The 23,051-nt window shown below is 37.6% G+C and overlaps 1 protein-coding gene across 14 annotated transcripts in view; it reads left to right on the top strand.

The window, feature by feature from the left end:
- The window catches only part of SCEL (sciellin), a 115,802-nt gene extending 98,412 nt beyond the window's left edge, over positions 1–17,390 (top strand). For all 14 annotated transcript variants that reach the window (XM_089303538.1, XM_089303541.1, XM_089303540.1 and 11 more), the window contains 6 exons: positions 2,784–2,876; positions 4,525–4,596; positions 8,625–8,699; positions 12,626–12,734; positions 14,983–15,085; positions 16,442–17,390. In XM_089303538.1, coding sequence (XP_089159664.1) covers positions 2,784–2,876; positions 4,525–4,596; positions 8,625–8,699; positions 12,626–12,734; positions 14,983–15,085; positions 16,442–16,458 — 469 coding nt within the window. In that variant the 3' untranslated portion in view covers positions 16,459–17,390. The remainder of the gene's footprint in view (positions 1–2,783; positions 2,877–4,524; positions 4,597–8,624; positions 8,700–12,625; positions 12,735–14,982; positions 15,086–16,441) is intronic.
- Positions 17,391–23,051: the final 5,661 nt, after the last annotated feature.

Here is a 23,051-nt window from a genome sequence, read left to right as displayed (position 1 = left end):
TAAAAACTGTTCAACTACACTAAATTAAGATACAGAGTGCTTAGTAGCCTATAATGAAAAAAAAATTTCACACAGTCCTAAATCTGTGAGAATTTCTAACCTGGGGCTTGCTGTTCTATTGTTTAGTGTTAAAGGCATCATAGAAATTCAAAACTGTTTCCTTGGGCTGTGAAGGTTTATTTTTACTTACTGTTGCTTGGTAGGTTTTCAGCTGTGCAGAAAGCACTCTGGGAATCTCTTCCTTGGATACCCAGTGCTAAAAGAATGCACAAATTCATCACAGCCGCAAAAGAAGCAGAACCCAACTTTGAAATTGTTTTTTACACCAAGGAGTATAAATGCTTTAAAACTGTTATACCTTGTTTGCCATTACAAGGACAATTAGGATAAAAGCTATACTTCATTTTTGTTACAGACTGTTTAAATTAGGAAAAGTACAACTTTTCCATGATTAGCAGTTGTTTCCCACAAACAAATATAAGGGAAACCTTAAAAATAATTCCTATCTTTTATCCTCCAAATTTGCAGCTGCTTTTCTGTTCCTTAGGTAAAGTGTTATTGTGTGTGGAGATTGGAAAAGATGGGCAAAGAACTGGCTTGCTGTATTTGTTCATTTGTTTTGTTTTGTTTTGCTCTGTAAAGTCTACAAAAGGCTCTCCAGTCTAACATTTTTTGTTCCCTTAATTCACCAAAATCATCATCTGTCTTCTTTTTTGTGATCCCAAGAAAGCATTGGATACATTGAGGAAAGATAAATTATCAGTAGGTTTTTGCTTGTCCTGGAAACATTTCTACTATTTTGCGATAGGACTGGACCTTACCATTACTCAATCAGATTTGCATGTTATTTAGAAGTGATGGAGGTAAAAAGCAATTACAGTACCTGATCAGGCATCATTAAGGAATTCTCCATTTGATATGACGGAGAAGTACTTCAGCTTTATTTGGTCTTGTTGGTGAAGTGTGGTGTTTTTCAATTTTATTTAAGTTATGCAAGTTTCATATATTTCATATATACAGATTTAGAAACATAATGGGACTTCCCTTCCCTCCTGCCCACATTCCAACCCTTCCCCCAACCTCGGATTCCCATTCTTAATTTTTACAGCAATCTATTATCAGTACACTTAGTGATCTTAATATTAACCCTACTCTAAGTAAAGGAGTTCAGCAAGTAGTATGAAGAGAAAGAAAGCAAAACAAAGTATATCAAAACTAAGCAAAAGATTGTTCCTCAATGGAAGAAGCAAGGGCTACAATCATCCATTCTCAAGATTTCTATTTCACTCCAATATATTACATTTCAGGTATTCTGTTAGTTGCATCAGATCAGGGAAATCATATATTTACCTTTTTCACAATTCACAACAGCTAAGATATGGTATCAACCCAGATGAAGTATGGTTTGGTTAGAGAGATTAATAAGGAAAAATACAAGTATAGTCACATTGAGGGTTAAGGATTCAACTAATGAATTTGAGGGAAATGCAGTTAAGTACATAGCAGTTCTCTTTGCAAATGATTTCACTCTTCTGTTCAGAGGTTTGACAGACTCTTGATTTTTGGTTTTATGTGTCTGAAGACAACATGAACACATTTCAAACTCACTGCTCAACTTACCCTTTCACACCATCTATTTATTAAATTTGTGATCCCAAGAAAGCCTTTGATAGGAGGAGAGAGAAAAGTTGTCAGTAGGTATTTGCTTTTCCTGGAAACATATCTAAATTTCACAATATCTATTTGTTATATGTTTTTTATTTCTTTAAAGCTTTATTTAGTTATTTGAAAGGCAGAGGTACAGAGGGAGAGGGAAGTGTGTGGGGAGGAGAGAGAGAGAGAGAAAGAGAGAGATGCATCTTCTGTCTGCTGGTTCACTTCCCAAATGACCTTGGTGGCTGGAGCTGGCTGGTCTGAATCCAGGAGTCAGGAGCCTCTGTGTTTCCCACATGGGTGCAGGGCCTAAGCATTTAGGCCACCTTCCACTGCTTTTCCAAGTCCATCAGCAGGGAGCTGAATAGGAAGTGGAGCAGCAGAAATTCGAACCAGTGCCCATATCAGATGTCGGTGGCCCTTTTGTTATATTTTAAATATTCAAATATATTAGGGACAATAAACCTAAGTCAGAACTGTCTAAATTATTCAGATAGTTCAGCGTTAGTCCACTTTAAAACCAGAAGACATAGATGATATGTGAACAAATGTCTGTTTTTTCTTTAAGAAGGATAATTCTTGACTTAGATCTAATTCTCCTTGAGGTTTTCATGTCTCTCTTATGCAAGGGATTAGTAATATGGGGCAGGAAAAGAACTACAATTTTCACTCTTACATTAAAAATTTCCTCTGTTCTATAGGAAAAAGCAAATATGTCTACTCTTTGTTAAACCTAATTACATTTTTGTTTAACAAAAATCTAACTCACAGTTCTGCAATCTTCAAAATATTGCTTTCCATCAAAAAATGGAAACTGGAATTTCTCGGGATCATTTTCATTCAGTTGATAAATCCTCAGATGTAGTATACAGGGAGACAGTGTTACAGGAACCAATCTCAGTTGGTTTCTTTCCTTGATGAAAAGGTGTTATAGTCTAGCCTTGGGTAATGTGGACATTCTTCAGGATTATTCTCAAAGCTAAGATAGTAGTGTCTGTGGAAGGAGTAAAATAGAACGAGAACAAGGTACCCTGTTTGTAAAATATTGTAAATTGAGCAGAATTTTAATAAAACAAGGGACTTCTAAGTGGCTTGGATTTTAAGTGTTAGGTACTTGCATTTGTTATCAGACTGGATGGCCAACTCAATGGATTCACTGGAGCTCTGCGCAACCAGTCCACAAGGACCACTACTTATTCTTATGAATCCAGGAACAATTTCAGGTACTGTGGTCAATTACAAAACAAATGACAGGACTATTCTTCCTCTCTCTCTCTCTTTTTTAAAATCTATATCCAACCTAACCCTAACTTTAAAATGCAGAAATTGCTGATTTTATTCTTACACATAAGTGTTGAGTTGTTAGCAACCCTGTCATTGTTGTGACATTTGGATAGAAAAGTGTAAAAATGAGATGTTTCCTTTAAAAATTTACAATTTAAAAAAGCGTGATTGTGACACCAGTGTTGACATTTGTTAGGTGGATTAAATGTTTCATTAAATCATGTAGTCATGATTGCTAATTAACATCTGCTTTTATTTGAGATTTATGGGGAAAGGTATGGCTTGAAAATATGAACAGAATATCAGGGGAACAGACACAAAAATGTTATACAAATACTCAAAATTATCTTTGTGCTCTGCATTGACTAATTCTCATAATACTCTGAAAGTAGCCAAGGCAGTGGTAGGTAAGAATAAAATAGGAGAAGCAAAGAAATTGTGCAGAAGTGGATTAAGACTGCTTTAACATTTATATTGCAACAGTTACAGTTCAGAAAGGATAGACAGTAGTCCTCTTTTATCTACAGTTTTTCTTTCTGGCATTTCAGTTACCTAAAGTCAGTCCAGGACTGAACATGTTAAATGGAAAACTTCAGAAATAAATAATTCTTAAGTTTAAAATCACGTGCCATTCTGAGTAGTGTGATGATACCTTGCACCATCCAGCTCCAACCCACAGAGAAGTGAATTATCCATTGTCACTTAGTAGCCCATCAGTCACTTAGCAGCCACCTCAAGTTATCACATCTACTGTCATGTTATCATAATGCATGAGTCCATGTAATTTTTATTTTATTTCATAATAGCCCCAAAAGTCAACTGTAGTGATTCTGGCGTCTGGAAATGCCAAAGAGAAGCCATAAAATGCTCCCTTCAGGCAGTGAAAATGTAGAAAGTACAAAAAGATATTTTGAGAGTGGGAAAGAGAGAGATTACATTTGAAATACTTTTTAAAAAGTTTTATTTAAGTTACACAAGTTTCATGTATTTCATATATACAGGTTTAGGACATAGTGATACCATAGTGATATTTCTCACCCTATACTCCCTCTTGCCCATGCTCTAGCTCTTCTTCTTCTTCCCTTTCCCATTCCCACTCTTAATTTTTACAAAGATCTACTTTCAGTTTACTTAATGATTGTAAAGTTAATCCTGCACTAAGTAAAAAGAATTCAACAAATATTATGAAGAAAAAAAAAACACACTGTTCCTCAGCAGAATAGACAAGGGCTATAAACAATCATTGAATCATAGAATGTCTATTCCACTGCAATACAGTACATTTATGACCACGTGTAGTTATAATCATTCTATTTTGTGAAGTATTATTGTTAATATCTTATTGGATATAATTTGTAAGTTAAACTTTATCAGAGTTGTGTGTATATAGGAAGAAAACAATGTACACAGATTCTGTCACTACCTGCAGTTTTAAGAATCTGCCTGGAATCTTAGAACATACCCTGCAGATAAGGGACACTACTGTACAAGTACTACTTTTTGCATTGAAATGGATAATAGCCTTTATGTTTTTATTATCCTTGTAATAAAACCTTTAAATGTGAAGTAAAATGGTTTGTATTGCAGCTCCAGTGCTGGAACCAGGAGTGCAGGGCCAAAGGATACTGTTGTGTATACAAGGACGTATGTGGAGAATAGGTACTACTTCAAATGTTTTGCTGTATTTTATAATTTTGACATGCTGTATATTTAAAAAGAGATGCTATTACTTTAGGGTATTTTTTTCAAGTAGAAGACTATGTTGAGGTCGTGGTATATCATTCTTTATAATGCTTTCAATATTAAATAGTTGGTAAATAATCATAGTCATTGAAGGGACTAAACAATGTTTTAATAAAACATATGTATACTTAAAAAGATTTATTTATTTACTTTGAAAGTCAGAGTTACACACACAGAGAAGAAGAGACAGAGAGAGAGAGAGAGAGAGGGAGACAGAGAGGGGTCTTTCATCTGCTGGTTCACTCCCCAATTGGCCACAACAATCAAGCTGTGCCAATCCAAAGCCAGGAGCCAGGAGCTTCCTCTGGGTTTCCAATGTGGGTGCAGGGGCCCATAGGCTTGGTCAATCTTCTGCTTTCCCGGGCCATGGCAGAGAGCTGGATTGGAAATGGAGCAGCTGGGTCTCTAACCAGCATCCACTTGGGATGCAGGCACTGCACATGGTGGCTTTACCTGCTACACCACAGCGTCGGCCCCAAACATTTGTATAGTTAATAGAATTGCCATGTGTAGGTTCTCACATAAACATATATAACTGCATGATTATAGTAAGCTTTGTAAAATTACACACATATTCCTATATGAATTTGGAGTCCCGTTTTAATTTGAAATAAGGGATATAATTAAGGAGATGCATTTTGACCCAAACTACAGGGAACTGAAGTCTCATGAAGTCTTCTGCTTGGAATGATGGATGCTGAGGAAGATTTCAATAAGTCAGGGATTTATAATCCATTTGGTCTTAAAAGAGTATAAAACAAGGATTGGCCTAACTGTGGAGTAAGATAACAAGGGGCATGCAAATGTGGCTATATGTTCACATATGTTCATCAGAGCCCATTTCAGAGGCCAACTGTTATATAGAGACGTGTTCTGTGTAGGGATACTGAGAGGCTTCAGAAAACTCCATACATGTCAGGAGACAGAAAGACAGAGTGACCTTCCATCCACTGTTCACTCCCCAAATGTTTGCAGCCCCCAGCACTGGACTGGAGCCACAGTCAGTCTAGGTCTTCAGTGAAGGTGCAGAAATGTAATTCCTAGAGTCATCACTGCTACTTCCCAGGGTGTACATTAGTGGGAAGCTAAAATCAGGAGTTAGAGCTGGGGATTGAAACCAGACACTCCAGTGTGGGACACAGGAGTCTTAACTGCTAGGCTAACTGCCCACCTCCTGTCTGCCTTCTAATTAAACTAGAAGATACAGTACAACACATTAGTACTCTATACTTTGTGTGTCTGTGTGGGTGCAGTCTATTGAAATCTTTACTTAGTGTATACTAAGTTGATCTTCTGTATATAAAAATAATTGAAAATGAGTCTTGATGAAGAATGGGATGGGAGAGAGAGTGGGAGACAGGATGCTTGCAGGAGGGAGGGAGGTTATGGGGAGAAAAGCCACTATAATTCAAAAGTTGTACTTTGGAAATTTATATTTATTAAATAAATGTTGAAAAAAGATAAAGTATTTCAGAGTAAACTTTAAAATAGCAAGTAGTTACTATGTGTGATAAGTAGTTAATAAACTGATAAGTAGTATCAAGTAAAATTTCAATGAAGGCAAGAATCAAATATTTGCAAATAGAATGAAAATAGTATAATAATTTATTCTATATTTACCAAGTAACCTCTCTCACACATTGTTAGCTTTGTGGGATATCCCACCAACCCACTTTGCCTTTGAAAGAACTGTCTCATGGCAACTAATACCAAACAACTGTAACTTCTTTTTATTTAAAGAACCAGTATTTTTAGAATTAGGAATATTCTGCAAAATACCATATTCTTGGTTTTTTTATTTATTAACTAGATGAACTAAAACATACTTATTTAACTATGATGGCTATAGTTTATTTTTAAACTCCATTGCATATATATATATGTGTGTGTGTGTATCTATGTATACCTAACATTCATAGATATACTAATGATACTCTAGACCAGTGTCATTAGCATCACCTGGGAACTTGTGAGACGTGAAAATGCTTTGACCACACTCTTGACATGCTAAATCAGAAACTCTTTGGGTGGGGCTAGAAATAAGTTTTACCAAATTCTTCATATTTTTTTGCTACATATTCAGGTTTAAGAACCACCACTAAAAAGTTTAGAATCAATATTATGGTCTTTTAGGCCAAAATTTTTTAGGCCAGAAAACTCTGGGAGGACTGAGTGGCCACTTCTTTTTGTAACCTTTGATTTTAAAGTTTATATATTTATTTTTATTTGAAAGGAAAGAGGGAGCGGGAACTAAAGGTGGGGTGGAGTAGGGGGACTTCTATTTGCCGGTTAACTCCTCATATGGCTGCAATAACCAGGACTGGCTGGGCTGGTCCAAAGCCAGTAGCATAGAACTCAATCCAGGTCTGCCTCAAATGTGGCAGGGACTCAAGCACTTGAGCAATTATCTGCTGCCTCCGAGGCTGTGCGTTAACAGGAAACTGGATTGGAAGCCGACTTGATTTCAGGCACTCCAGCATGGAAAACGAATGTTCCAACCAGTAGCTTAACCACTGCACCACAACACCTGCCCTGCCCTGCCCCACATCTTAGTCTAACAAGGATGATGATGCACCTCAAACACCCCTTACATCCCCAAAGCCTGCACTGACAGACCCTGCAATATCCTAGAGACTCTGGAATCACATTTTCAGTTGAGTCCTTGTTTCCCATTTATTAGTGATGGAGCCTTGGAAAAGTGACTCTCCAAGACTGTTTCCTCATCATCAAGTGACATTGATGACATGCATCCTTCATAAAGATGTGCAAACTGTTACTTGGCATTGTGAGGTTAGATGTAACATGAAGTAGATTTTTGTTCTGACAGCAGTCTGCCTAGGGCAATTTGGAGGGAGATATTTCTCATTAAAAATTCCAAATGAGCGCTGTGGAATTATCATTCACTGTATGAAATAATAGGAACATATTGCTTCCAGTCCTAACATACTCCCAGGTAGCATAAGTGCTTGGGAAGCAATTATAAGGAGCCAGCTGGCTAGTGCATGATGGATTCTATTCTTCTCTAGGAAAGACTGGGATTTACAAACTGGGGCACTCTACAGGGTGGAAAAGAACTTCAAAAAGTTATACTTCTTTTGCTTTCATTCTAAATTATTCTTTCTTGAATATTTTCTTTTCTTTTTTTTTTTTTTTTTTAAAGATTTATTTTATTTTACTTGAAAGTCAGAGTTACACAGAGAGAGGAGAGGCAGAGAGAGAGAGAGAGAGAGAGAGGTCTTCCATTCGATGGTTCACTCCCCAATTGGCTGCAATGGCTGGAGCTGCACCCATCTGAAGCCAGGAGCCAGGAGCTTCCTCCAGGTCTCTCATGCCGGCCCAAGTTCTTGGGCCATCCTCTACTGCTTTCCCAGGCCACAGCAGAGAGCTGCACAGGAAGTGGAGCAGCCGGGTCTGGAACCGGCGCCCATATGGGATGCCGGTGCTTCAAGCCAGGGTACTAACCCACTGCGCCACAGCGCCGGCCCCTTTCTTGAATATTTTCAAGTTAAATAATTCTAAGTTCAAGAATCTCTATTTCTTACCGTGAATGGCATCAGTGTGTATGCACTGTTCCTGCTTGAGCTTTGTGTGTTTTCTCTGTCTATTTTAGACTGCATATAGTGTTCTTTTAGTAAATAAGTGAGGGGCAAGAACACATTTAAGGAAAAGTGGTGAATTCTTTTCCTGTTCACATCTGTTCCTGTACTCCTCCCCCTACTCTGCATTGTAGCTATGTCAACCGGGAGGTGGCTTGTGTATCAGTGCTTTTACACATTAAAAAATGCAAGGTGTCACTATATCATCCTGTCTTGTAATATCACAAAGGATAGTAATAATAAAGTTGTGTGAGGGAGTGGGAGTGTATCTCTTTACTTGCATATCAGTATTTATATCAATAAAAGGGAAATGGCCTGATTCTCATATGTCCATCTGTTTCTTTATAGCAAATCACCAAAGGATGGCTATCAGGAGATTATCTCTGGGAAATACATACAGACTGTGTATTCCACTTCAGATAGGTGAGTATGTCTATGTCTCCATACATAGAAGTATGTACATATATGTAATGGCACAAGTGAGCACATACACACATACATACTTACATATTCACCAAGTTTATGGAAAATTCACATTCTCTTTTTATCGTATTTAAAATAGACATTTTGGAACCCTTTGTATGTATATTCTTATTGTCCTTTGTCCTTTATCTTGAATGATGGCTTTCTTGATGCTAATTGTTCTATCAACAGAGCAAGCCACTACCACCACACCCAGGAACGTATTTCTGTGTGTTTATTGCCATCCTGGTGGTTGCTGCTGTCTGAGCTTAATGCACGTTATTCCAAAAGACCTTTCTGTGCCTGACAGCTGCTTCCCAGGCCAGCCCCTCTGCTGCTGGGGATTCCCAGGAGTCCCCAGTGCTGCCACATCATTAGCATCTCAGCCTTACTGCATCATGAGACTGTGCCCTTAGCCTTCCCTCCTTGTCTTACAGACAGCTGCGTGGATCTGCTGCTATGACCCTCTGGGGACCCAAGCTCAGTTCCCAGGGGTGGGGTTATGATGAATATTGATCTAGAAACTGGCCCTATGCCAGACTCTTGCTGCAGAGATCCTCTTACTGCACTTACTGTTCAGTGGTATATAGGTAATACTCATGGATGTGTGACCTGCATATTTCCAGTGGAAGAAGTGAAAATAAATAATTAGCATTTATCCCAATCACTACAAATGAGCTGTAATGCAAATGTCTGATATTCCATGGATGGTGTTTTTCTATAGGAATGGTGGAAGGATGGTTTATTGAGGAGAAGGTCATACCTTATTTTTATTTGTAGCCTCAGCTTCTAATGCAGTGCTTGGCACCCAAGAGATACTCATTAAATATTTTCTGAAAAAAAAAATGAATGCATATTTCATTTGCTAAGAAAAATATGGCTGGACCAGGCATCAAAATTATACCTGCCATTTTTAGATTTATTTATTTATTTGAAAGGCAGGCCATCTGAGAGGGGAGGACAGGGAAAGAAGGAGAGGGAGAGGGACAGGATGAGAGGGAGAGGAAGAAAGAAAGGGAGAGAGAGAACGCCTCCATCTTTTGGTTCACTTCAAAAAGCCTGCAGCAGCCAGCGTTGGGCCAGGCTGAAACAGGATGAGCCAAGGCAGGATACGTTAGTAGGAAGCTGGATCAGAAGCAGAGCAACTGAGACTCAAACAGGCACTCTGATATGGGATGCTGGCATTGCAAGCAGCGTCGTAACTTGCTATGCAACAACATTGGTCCCTATCTCTTTTCTGACCCTTTTACAAGATCTTGCCCCTAACCAGTACTCTTCTGAGTATTCTGCCTTCAGGTCACATCTCTCCCAGGAATAAAGTAACCCTCACAAGCATTACAACTACAGGTACTGTCTAGTAGCAAAAACAGAACTAGATTATCCTAATGCTTTGAAAAGATCTTTGACCAACCACATGACTTTAGTAAGAACAATACTAACCTCAGAGCTTTCCTTGGCTTTGTATTTTCATTGTTAAATCAGGTAAGCATTCTTCATAAAAGTATTGCTAGTATGAAGAATGAAAGTCCTGTTCCTAATGTGGCCTTTGACATTTTCTTACTTCCGAGTGCAAAAGTTAATTCTCCACAAGACAAGTCAAACAAGTTTTGTTGTTAAGTGCATGAAATTGGCTATACTTCTTAAATAAACACCTCAGCCCCATTTCTCATTTCCAGTGCCTTCCCACTTTAAAGGAGTAAGTCAGATTTCCTTTGCATGTGCTCTATGGGAACCTGCTCCCCCGAATATCAATTGCTATAACGCATTTGTCCACCCTGTTCACTTGGCTCAGAATTCTTCCATCGTGCCCCACAACCTGTTTCATTGAGCCTGCCTTGAGAGCTCTTCATCTTCTAGCTGTTACCCATATGACACTTTTTTCTGACAAACCTTTCCTAGTTTCACCCTGGGAGTTGATTTCTCTCCTCAGTTTCTCTCCTAACTCTGTACATCCCCATGCTAGGCTGCCATCGTTAAATCGCACACCTAGCTTCCCCAGTGGAAATGGAAGCATGTCTCATTACTGCTTGTATCCCCAGATCCCAGCTCCATGGCTGTAGAATGGACAGATGCTGTAGGGCACCTGTTTTCTTTCTTTCTTCCTTCCTTCCTTCCTTCCTTCCTTCCTTCCTTCCTTCCTTCCTTCCTTCCTTCCTTTCTTTCTTTCCTTCTTTCTTTTTATTTATTTGACAGGTAGTGATAGACAGTGAGAGAGAGAGACAGAGAGAAAGGTCTTCCTTCCATTGGTTCACTCCCCAGATGGCTGCTACAGCTGGCGCTGCACCGATCCGAAGCCAGGAACCAGGTGCTTCTTCCTGGTCTCCCATGTGGGTGCAGCTGCCCAAGCACTTGGGCCATCCTCCACTGCCCTCCTGGACCACAGCAGAGAGCTGGACTGGAAGAGGAGCAACTAGAACTAGAACCCAGTGCCCATATGGGATGCCGGCGCCACAGGCGGAAGATTAACCAATTGAGCCAGGGCGCTAGCCCCAGGGCACCTGTTTTCTATGCCTGTAGTCCTAAATGAGAAACCTATGTGTGTATGCACATACATATGCAGCTATGACAATAATCCATAAGAGTATATTTGTCAATAAGCAACAAGCTCTAGAGTGAATTGAGATAGGAAAATATTTGTATATGTGAGTATTCAGAAGAGGTTCCTAGAACGACTCAAACCATCAAATCAGACAGGTTTTATCTATTCCCTCCGATTTCCTGTTCCCTTCCATTTTTCCCTCCTCTCTCTGCTTCTCTCCCTGAGCTTCATGGTAGATATGTGGCTCCTCAAAGTGACTACTTCATCGCAATGGTAGAAGGACTCCATAGTCCTCATAGGCAGCCAAGGACTCCTAAACCATGCTGCCTCCATTCAAATCCTGCCTCTGATACTTACTGATTGCGTGACTGCTACAAACTACCCTTCTGTGCTTTGATTCCCTTTTCAGAAGCTGCTGATAAAAATAATAGTGCTGACTTCTCAATGCCATTGTGAAGAATAAACAAGTTTATGTAACTAAAGTGCATGGAAAAATGCACCGCACCCAGGAAGCACTATCTATCGCCTGTTTCCCCACTCCTTTATGGAGCTTTCTCTGGAGATTCAAGCCTGCATGTAGATGCTCAGAAACTTGTAAACCTGGCAAGGTTCCATCTAAGACAGTTGTGAGGACTTCTGGGGGGGAAGGAATTCTTTCCTGAGGCTCTGGTGAGAACCAAGATTTTGGACTGCCAGTCACATCTGTAGTTCATTTATCGATGGATGCTGTTTTCCCAAAATAAACAATATTTTTTGTCTTTATCAAATTGTGTCAGGATTATCTTCCCAGAGAGTTGAAATTTTGTCATAATAGATCTCCCTGTGTCCTCAGCATTACAATGACAGCAAGAGGAATGTTCTGGGGACCTGGATGCTAGAGTCCTGAGTACTGCAGACCTATTAATTGTGAATTTATCAATACACACTGGAATGGATTTCTATTTTGGGCCTACTGACTGTTTAGAGATTTAAAAATTTATATTCTTCTGAAGCATATTTTTCCATGTAATTTCTAAGATGATCTATGGAAATGAAAAGCTTCAAGGAGTACTTATGACCCAGTTAAACTTGGAAATGGCACATCTTTGTCTTGCCCAGATGTACTCTGGATTGCTAATGAATTAATAATTTGGGACTTTCCCTTATGTTAATTCTTTGACACCATTTCTGATAACTAGAAAAATCAATTCTATTAAGGGAGTATATAAACCCTGAACTTTCCTTGATGTTTGTGCAATTTCCTAAAGTATCATCAATTTAACATATCATCTCCATGTGACTCTCCAAGGACTAGATCTGTCTTTTGTATGATGGCAAATTTATTTTTTTATTGCTTATGTCTCCATAGGTCTGTCATTGAAAGAGATATGTGCACTTACTGCCGTAAACCCTTGGGTATAGAAACGAAAATGATTTTAGATGAGTTACAAATCTGCTGCCATTCCACTTGCTTTAAGGTAAAGATATGCTTAACTCACTGAACTAAATGTCAAATTGTATAATGACAGGAATAAAAATAAGTATTTAATGAAATACATGGAATGAAGTTAAAGCTTTCAGAAATATTATCATCCACATTAATAGTGCAGTGCTTAAATATTTCTTATTAGAGTTCTGCAGCTTAAACCTCAAATTGGCAATTACTATCTTGATTTTAGGCTTAGAATTTATTATTGGTACATTTATTCACTCCTACTCAAGAGCTTTAAATCTGTGATAATCATAAGCACTTCTTTTTATAAAAGTTTTGGTAACATTTTGATAAATAATGAATTACCTAAAATATATAATGACATCAAAAACAGAAAATAAATTGAGAAAAATTTATATTATGTGGTTAGGACTGATGAGTTTTACGAGAGTTGAGACACAGTTTGCTTTGGGGAACATGCTTAATTATAATTAATTGTAGCTTAATAAATAATAAAGCTTTCATTAGGAGAATGCTTCATAGCTTGTGTTTCATGGGCTGTTTTGTTCTCCCAGTAACACTGGGGAGGTGAACATTACAGTTTCTGATGTAATTGCATGAGCACTCACCAGGGAATCTGAAGACCTGAGTTCTAGTTCTGCCTTTGTCACCAACTGTAGATGTGTGGCTTTGGAAAATCACGTAACTCTGTTGTCTTACCTGTAAAATGAGGTAGCTGTCTAAATCAGTGGTTCTCAAAGCTAGCTGCACAAAATAATCATCAGGGGGAGGTTAGAAAGAAAAATAGAAAGTTGGGGACAGTTAAATCAAAAGGCTCCGAGATGACTCCTGGGTATTAGTATTTTCAAAAGCTCCTTAGATTATCTGTCTATTACAGGCAGTTTGAGAAACATTTGCCCAAATCTATGGGTACTTTCTAGTGCTGGCATTTTACTGTTGCTGCAAACTAACCCTTTAAATAGATATGATACTTAAAAAGTTATGTATTTATTGATTTGAAAAGCAGAGTTACAGAGAAAGAGGGGGAGAGATAGAGTGATCGTCCATCTGCTGATTTACTCCCCAAGTGTTTGAAATGGCCTGGGCTGGGCCAGGCCAAAACCAGGGGCCTGGGTCTCCATCTGCATCTCCCACATGGGTGGCAGGGGCCCAAACACTTGGGCTGTCTTCCATTGCTTTCCCAGGTGCATTGGCCGGGAGCTGGATTGGAAGAAGAGCATCTGGAACTCAAGCTGGTGCCCAAATGTTGCTGCTGTTGCAGGTGGCAGCTTGTCCTACTGTGCCACAATGCTGGCACTGGTAGTTTAATTGATTGCTTCTCCTCCACTTACTGTCAAATGGTGACATATAGCAACCAGCAATATGGTTCCTCATTTTGACCAAAAAATAAATCTAATGTAGATTTCTATATAAAATTTGATCTCAAGTTTGAATATTTATAACATGAAATATTTTCATTGGTTATTAAATATATTCAATTAAACAAAGTATTAGCTCTTTATTTAAAATTATGCAGAAAACTTTCTAAAACAACAAAATTCATCTATTGCTTTTGATAAATAATTTTCATTTATTATATTTTAAATAATTTGTTTCAATTTCAGTGTAGTTTTAGTATATGACTAATTCAGAATAAGGGTGTTCCTCATGCTCCTGGGAAAAGATGGATTGTTCTATAGCCATGGTAATAGAGAACTACCTGAACTGGTGTAAACTTGGCAAGTTGATCTATGACAATTTGCTTCTGAAAGCCCACCAATCAGTGACAACTTCATGCTTGTCATTCAGCCAATCAGCAGTAGGCAAGTCTGAAGCAGAGGTCAACTCTTTTCTCTCTCAATAACCAACAAAATTCAAAACAACCCCCCCCCCAAAAAAAAACATGTAAGATCAATGATTTGTTTTGCTCAGTGCAGTTGTTTGCAGATAGCGTAGCTCTCCTTGTCAAAACAAACAATAAATTATTATTTGTCTTTGAGATATTGAGTCATCTTGTCCTTGGCATAACCAATATTTGAAAATTTACATCTACTTCATTAACTAAAAGATTTCTGTGATATTCCCTGACATGTATTTCCATGAAAATACTGTGGGAATATATTTGAAAAAGTTGTCACATGGCTTAGACACAAGAATTTTCTTTATTTCCTTATGGTTTGTCTAGAGGTTCCATCTGACCGTTACTATAAAAGATAGTATTAAATGAATTGAAAAAGGTCACTAACTCCATTGCTCTAAGAATATAGACTTAATTTGCAATGTTTCCTTTTAAGTGTGAAATATGCAAAAAGCCTTTGGAAAATCTACAGGCAGGTGACAGTATTTGGATTTACAGACAGACAATACATTGTCAACCTTGCTACTCTAAAGTTATGGGTAAGTACTGTACTCTGTAAGCTAACATTAACGTGCATTTGGTGTTGTAAAAAACAATGTATTTCAATAAAGTAAGACTATTTTATTATGTTTAGCTCAGAATTCAGCTGCACCTAGTTACAATATGGTAGTAAATTTTATATAATTTTGTTTAATGTTATAAATCAATCAACATTTATATTATCTTCTTATATTAGAGCAGACAATAGATGAAGCTAAGCAAAGAGGTATTTTATTTTAGAAAATTTTCAATGTTTTTCCAAACCCAAGCAGACCCTCTCTGCTCAAATAAATGTTCAAATTGGAGTCTATTTCTGTAAATTACTTTTTAGATTAGAATATATGTTTAAACTAATTTTGTTACTGTGATAAATGTCTTTTAATGTTACTTTCAAATGGAAAGTTTAGAGGTAATTCTATATAATTCTACATTAAATGTAACAACTAAGTTTTGAAGTCAGTTTAAGATGAATGTTAATATAGTTTGACTTATTTTTAGCATAAATAATGTAAGAAGGAAATATTAACTAACGTTTTCTCTAAGCCCAAAAGATTTGAAAGATGGGAGCACTACATGATAAATTAGCAAAATAATGTCTTAATGAAAACTGATTGTTTTTAAAAGAAAGTATGAATGTTTTATTTTTGAATTCAATAGTAATAAGATAAAAATAACCAAAATGATATTGAGGCGATGTCAACAGCATATTTTATGTTGCTGATATCTTGATGTAGAAAATGAAAGAGGAACATTTGGGATCCCTACATGGGATCCAAAGTACGGCTCTTTTATGACAATGTGTGATCTTAATGAGCTACTGGGTGGTACAGCTGGAAAATGCTCTGAAAAATATTCAGTAACCCACGTTCCATCAGGCTGCAAAATCAATTACAAGAACAAACCTAATTATATTCATACTTCATCTTCTATTTTTTACTTTCTCCAGACAGTTCTCAAATTCACTTTTCATTCTAATTTAGCACAATCCAGTATTATATCATAGCTCCTGTTGTACATGGTGGAAGCTCTAAAACTTCCAGCCTCCCAAGTGTTGTTACCAAAATCTCAGAAGTCTTTATGGCTCCTGCCTTGCCTATGTATACTCCAGAGATCTTGCATTTTTAATTGAACATCCATGTTTAGAAGATAAGATTCTTAGGCATCACATAAATATGTCTATATGGTATTGGGTAGTTCATATATTACAGCATAGCCAAATGCCACAGTGATCAACTCTCCGGAGTAGAAGGAAAACTGGAATGGTTAATCTACCACAACCCCATGGATGAATGGTTGTTTAGTTATTCTGTACTAAATTTGCATATCTAACTGTTATTCTCTTTAATTTTTTTCAGCAAAGTGGATTCAATAATTCTGTCATGGAAATCAAGATGAGAAGCATTCATTAAGGAATTAATAAGTTTAATTTTAAGAATATATAATCCAGAAAAGCTTTTACACTGAAGATTTATATAAAATTAATGATTCTGCTATTACATAAATAATCTAATTGCCTATAATAAGGTCATAAACATTCAAAACAATCTGGCTAGATTTAGTGATAAAAAATTTGTGTGGTTCCAGTTGCTAATGTCAAAAGAATGAGCTTCTCATGGCAGTAAGTACTGTCAGCCCTAGCCAGGTGGATCCCTGCTCCACACTTGGGTTGTGCATCAGGCTTTCCATTGTAGCCACCCTTCTCACGTTCTCACCTTTGTCTTCCTGAAATGAATTTACAGATATTGACATACTGACAAAGAAATGCCAATTAAGATTTCCATATAAAGTTTTGAACAAAGATACTAACATTAAAAAGTTGTATGGACTTCAGAAGAAAAGTTAAAATTTCCAGATCTCTGAGCCATAATTTATAACAATAGGGACATTGAACACAATGATTCCTACAGTCTCTTTTTGTTCCTCCAATTTTCTGATTCTAAAGCAAGTTTGAGTTTGCTTATGTGTATGCTAAGCATTTTGAAATAGAACATAGAAACAATTTAATCTCAGTGTCATCCTTCAGCTTAACACAGGCATGGTTTTTATAGCCTGCATTTAAAAAGATAAGTAAATTTGTGGGTAATAGGTAAAATCATATGGCATTAATAAATTGTTTACATATTATAATTCATTAAATTTTCTTTGCATGTATTTGAAGATATGGGTATACAAATAATCTATGAGAAAGAATAGCTATGCATTATAAAGACATGTTCCTTAGCATGTTACTTGTATTCTTAATACATAGCACTTTGTATTTATGGAAAGTTTATAAAAATAAAATGATCTGTCAGCTATCCAGTATCCTTTTGTGGAGTCTATAATTAATAAACATTTATTTTTGTCAATTATAGGGATCAAAATTTATTATGTTTTATGCTGTGCTACTTAAATAGCTTTTTTTAAAAAAAATTATTTATTTATTTGAAAGTCAAAGTTACACAGAGAGAGGAGAGGCAGAGAGAGAGAGAGAGGTCTTCCGCCCGATGGTTCACTCCCCAATTGGCCGCAATGGCCGGAACTGCGCGGATCTGAAGCCAGAAGCCAGGAGCTTCCTCTGGGTCTCCCACGTGGGTGCAGGGGCCCAAGGACTTGGGCCATCCTCTGCTGCTTTCCCAGGCCATAGCAGAGAGCTGGATTGGAAGTGGAGCAGCCAGGTCTCGAACCAGCACCCATATGGGATGCCAGTGTTTCAGTCCAGGGCGTTAACCCGCTGCGCCACAGCGCCGGCCCCTAAATTACTTTTTTTAAAAGAAAGATTTTTTTAAAAAAGATATTTTTAAAAGAAAGATTTATTTATCTATTATTTATTTATCTATTTGAAAGGCAGTTACAGAGAGGCAGAGGCAGAGAGAGAGAGAGAGGTCTTCCACCCACTGGCTCACTCCCCAAATGGCCACAGTGGCCAGAGCTGTACCAATCGAAGCCAGGAGACAGGAGCTTCCTCTGGGTCTCCCATGTGGGTGCAGGGGCCCAAGTACCTGTGCCATCTTCTACTACTTTCCCAGGCCATAGCAGAGAGCTGGATCAGAAGTGGAGCAGCTGGGACTCAAACCGGCACCCATATGGGATGCTGGCACTGCAGGCAGTGGCTTTACCTGATACTTGTAACAGCTCAAGCTTTAGCTTTTATTTTAATGGGGCTTTTTTGGGGAAGAAACTGAAAATCCAATAATCACATGAAAAACAAATATTATTAAAACTGAGAAATGAACCAAACCACTCTATATGCATTGGTGACAACTATTTCTCAAAGAAGGGCTTATTATGCATGCTGAGTGTGAGTGAACTCTGAGGGGAGTTTTAATCAATTAAAAGACTGACATAAATTATGGAGATTAAAGTATGTTTATAAATTCAAGAATTTTTCTTTTGTATAATAATTCATGCATCTTTCCCTCTTAGGTACTGGGCAACAAAGTGTTAAACACAAAATGTTTGTCAAAATACACAATGTATAATTGTCCTATAGAGAAGGAGCCAGAAAAAAACAATTAATAATAATTTGATATTCATTCACTCATGCTTGCTGAGAAGAAGTAGTAATTGAGCCATATGTTTTATTGTTTTTTTATTACATGCTATCAGAGTGGATCAAAAGAGATAATTTTCTTAGAGTTGACATTTCATTGTGGAAAAGGATGGTAGAAATAATATCCCTGCCTTTTATGTAAAATATATTAACATCTCAATGCTTTTGTAGTAATTAAAAATTATCTGAATATAATTTTAAAAAGTGTAAAAACCTAAAGGGAACACATTTCTCACTTATCTTTAGCTGTTTAATGGGCCCTTTCTTCTACAATAATGTATTAAATCAAACCAAAAGATGTTATAAAGATGGAATAAATACAGAGCAGGGAGAAAATGGCTTCTGATTCACCAGAACCATTTCATTATGTCAGGTTTATTCTCACTGTGGAAATGACAGATTCCTAAAACAAATTGGAATATCTTTTTTTTTGCAACCAGTAAATTATGTAGTGATTGATATACCTTTCCTGGGGACAGTTGTCTAAATCTAGGAATCCTAGGTTCTGAATTGCATTGTTAATAAGAAAATATCTGTAAAAGAGAATAATAGCTGCATCATGACAATATCCTTCTGAGAAGCAAAGAATATAAATAAAACAATATCAGAAATACAATTTGTTAAAATAGTATTCAATGCTTTGAAAGGGCCAAAAAGTTGGAATTGAGTCAAGAAGCAGTTTTTACACCCTGAATTTCAATCACAACTAATGTATGTGAATGTTGAGACAGTCTGGCTATCAGTCTGTGTACTCTCAGACTTGTTTACTGTGATAGAAAATCATGAGTGTTTGAAATATTTTCCTATTGAGTTTGGTTCAAAGCACCATTAAAACAACTACATGGCAAGCTAACAATGATACTGATTTTTTCTGTACAACTGAATTGTTATTTTGTTACAATGTAAATAAATTACTTTGGAGTTCTACCTGTTCCATAGTTTCAACAGTTCTCAGAGGTACCCATAAATATCAGTACTAACTTGGGGAAGAATTGTTTTTCCTTTTTCCTGGACCTATTTACTCCCACTTAAATTGTGGGTTTTAGAAGTCAGCTTTCTAATGTACCCATGAAGGTTAACATCACATGGATGCATTTCTGCCACACCCTGTTCTAAGATTATCTGTTTTTATTAGCTGCCTAAGGGTTGTTAAATGTTTTGTGTGTACTTCAGGATTGCATTTGAATTTATCACAGCACAAAACTTGGACACAATTCTGTTCCTTAATTACTGAATCTTGGTAGTGCAATTTGAGAAATGTGTTTGAGCATTGGAGAAATAGTCAAGTAAGTAGGTTAGGTAATGATTTCAGTTTTTCAAGAGTAAGTGAGGAAACTGAACATCATCATTGCCTTAAAAGTGCCATCATAGAAGGGTCTTTAATTTTTATAAGATTTATTTATTTTGAAAGTCAGGGTTACAGAAAGTGAGAGGGAGAGACAGAGATCTTCCATCTACAAATTTACTCCCCAGAGGGCCACATTAGCCAGGGCTGGGCCAGGCCAAAGCCACAATAGGAGCCCAAGTACTTGGGTCACCCTCACTGTATTTCCTAGGCCATTAAATAGGATCTGGGTCAGAAGTGGAGCAGCTACATCTTGAGCTGGTGCCATACAGGATGCTGGTCTTGCAGGTGGCAGTTTTACTCACCATGCCACAACACCGACCCCTGGTTCTTCGATTTTTTAAAAAAATTTTTTTGATTAATATATAATACTTGTAAATTTTTTATGTGTACTGCAATATTTCTGCACATGTGTATAGCACAAACTGATCATATCAGTCAATTAGCATTTCCATTTCATCATTTTTAAAGCAAAATATCCTTTTATTTGAAGGCAGAGAGAGGATAAGACAAAAAGATATGAAGAGAGAGATTTTTCATCCACTGTTTCATGTTCCAAATGCCTCCACCAGCTAGGGCTGGGCCAGGCTGAAGCCAGGAGCACAGAACTCCACCCAGGTCTTCCAAATGGTCAACAGGGACCCAAGGCAGCCGTTATCTGCTGCCCCCCAGATTGCACATTAGCAGGGATGCTGGATTGTAAGCAGAGGAGCCAGGACTTGAATCAGACAATTCGATGTGGTATGAAAGCATCCCAAGTGGCATCCCAAGCCGTGCCATAAGCCATCCCCCATTGTGTGTGTGTGTGTGTGTGTGTGTGTGTGTGTGTTTGGAGCCTGCTAGCACATCCCTTCCAGTTTTATCCAGGATGTAGTACATCATTGTGAACTGTAGTCACCCCATTGTACTGTGGAATACCGAAAACCAGTATTTCTACTTATGTTTCAATATTCCATTTCCACTTCTTTCTGTCCCCTTCTAACCTTCTAACCCTTCCTAGTCTCTAGTGATTACTATACTAAGTTCACATTCACTTTTATTTTCAATTTGGAAAAGGTCTTTCATTTCGTTGCTTCTGCATTCTCTTGATACATACTTCTCACTAATACATTTAGGTGCCCAGTTGTTTTGGGTTCTGTAAAATATATGCATGGCTTATATTCAACCATAACTTATCATTCAGCCCAGGATGAAGTCTCTTACCTGGGCAAAATGAATCCACACGTATGCTGGATGACACTTCCACGGGGAGAGCCACTGCTGTCTAGAACAGGTGACAACTGGAGTGGAAGCAACGGATCCGCATGATGTTTCTCACCTCAGTTGAGGCACTGAAGATCAAGTCTCTTTGTGTTTTCCAAGCATAAACATTAAACAATAAGCCAGCTTCTTTTATGATCTACAAAATACTTCTTACAGGAACCTTGAAAACTCACCCTGTTCTCTTCTTTGTTGCAATATGAATAGAGTATCTAGTGAACAGAACAGGCAGATACATGTTTCTTAACAGTTATAGTTTGTTAATCTTACATCCTGTCCCAAGAGAAACTGAAAGATAATGAACTTCTGACCCATAAAGGCAAATTGGATTGAAAGTTTCCCACCAGAAAGTGTCCAGACCCTAAGACCAGTGTGACTTTTTTGTGATTTAGCAATAGAAAGACTTCCATGGGCTGGAAATAGTGAATATAAAGAAATGAGCTTGAAGAATTAGACATGGTAGTTTTTTATTAAAGAAATTTTAACAGACATTAAAAATTGCTCATATTAATAGGGGATCTAAAACATGATGTTTATTTTATTTTATTTAATGAACATAAATTTCCAAAGTACAGCTTATGGATTACAATAGCTTCCCCCCCCCCATTAACTTCCCTCCCACCCACAACACTCCCCTCTCCTATTCCCTCTTCCTTTCAATTCACATCAAGATTAATTTTCAATTATCTCTATATACAGAAGATCAATTTAGCATATATTAAGTAAAGATTTCCACAGTTTACACCCACACAGAAACACAAAGTGTAAAATACTATTTGAGTACTAGTTATAGCATTAATTAAACATCTGAGAGTAATTGTGTATTAATTACAGAGTTCAACCAATAGTTTTAAGTAGAACATAAAAAATACTAAAAGGGTAAAGTATTAAGTTCTTTTTTTTGTTTGTTATATAGTTATTTTTTTATTTAATAAATGTGAATTTACAAAGTGCAACTTGTGTATTGTTGTGGCTCCCCCCACCAAACCTCCTTCCCTCCCATAGCCCTCCCCCTTCCCACTCCCTCTCCCATCCCGCCCTTCATCAAGTTTCATTTTCAATTACCTTCATATACTGAAGATCAACTTAGTATATACTAAGCAAGGATTTCAACAGGCTGCACTCACACAACTGCACAAGGTATAGGGTATTTTTTGACTAGTAGTGTTGTTTTTAGGTTTCATAGTAGAACACATTAAGGACAGAGATCCTACGTGGGGAGCATGTACCCAGTGACTCCCGTTGTTGATTAACAATTGGCACTCTTATTTATGATGTCAGCAATCACCCGAGACTCTTGCTATGAGCTGTCTAGGCTATGGAAGCCCCTTGAGTTCACCGACTCTGAACTTGTTTAGTCAAGGCCGTATCACAGTGGAGGTTCCTTCCTCCCTTCAGAGAAAGGTGCCTCTCTCCTTGATGGCCTGTTCCTTCTGCTGGGGTCTTGTTCACCAGGAAAACATGATGTTTTGATACATGTATACATTTTTTAGTATACGATCATGGTAAATATATCTGTCTCCCAAAGCATTTAACATTTATTGGTGATGAAAACATTCAAAATCCTACCTTCTAGGTTGTTTTTAGAATATACAACTCATTAAAATTCTCTATGGTCACTCCACTGTGCAACACCAATGGCTAGAGCAGAGCAGATCGGAAGCCAGAAGCCAGAAGCCAGGAGTTTCCTCTGGATTTCCCACGTAGGGGCAGCAGCCGAAACACTTGGGCCATCTTCTGCTGATTTCCCAGGCCCTAGACAGAGAGCAGGATCAAAAGAGGAGCAACCAGGACATGAACCGGCATCCATATGTGATGCCAGTGCCAC

The sequence above is a fragment of the Oryctolagus cuniculus genome, chromosome 9, assembly GCF_051225735.1.
Source record: "Oryctolagus cuniculus isolate XC-2025 breed Fujian yellow rabbit chromosome 9, ASM5122573v1, whole genome shotgun sequence".
NCBI classification, from domain to species: Eukaryota; Metazoa; Chordata; class Mammalia; order Lagomorpha; family Leporidae; genus Oryctolagus; species Oryctolagus cuniculus.
This window is presented reverse-complemented; position numbering and strand designations above follow the sequence as displayed.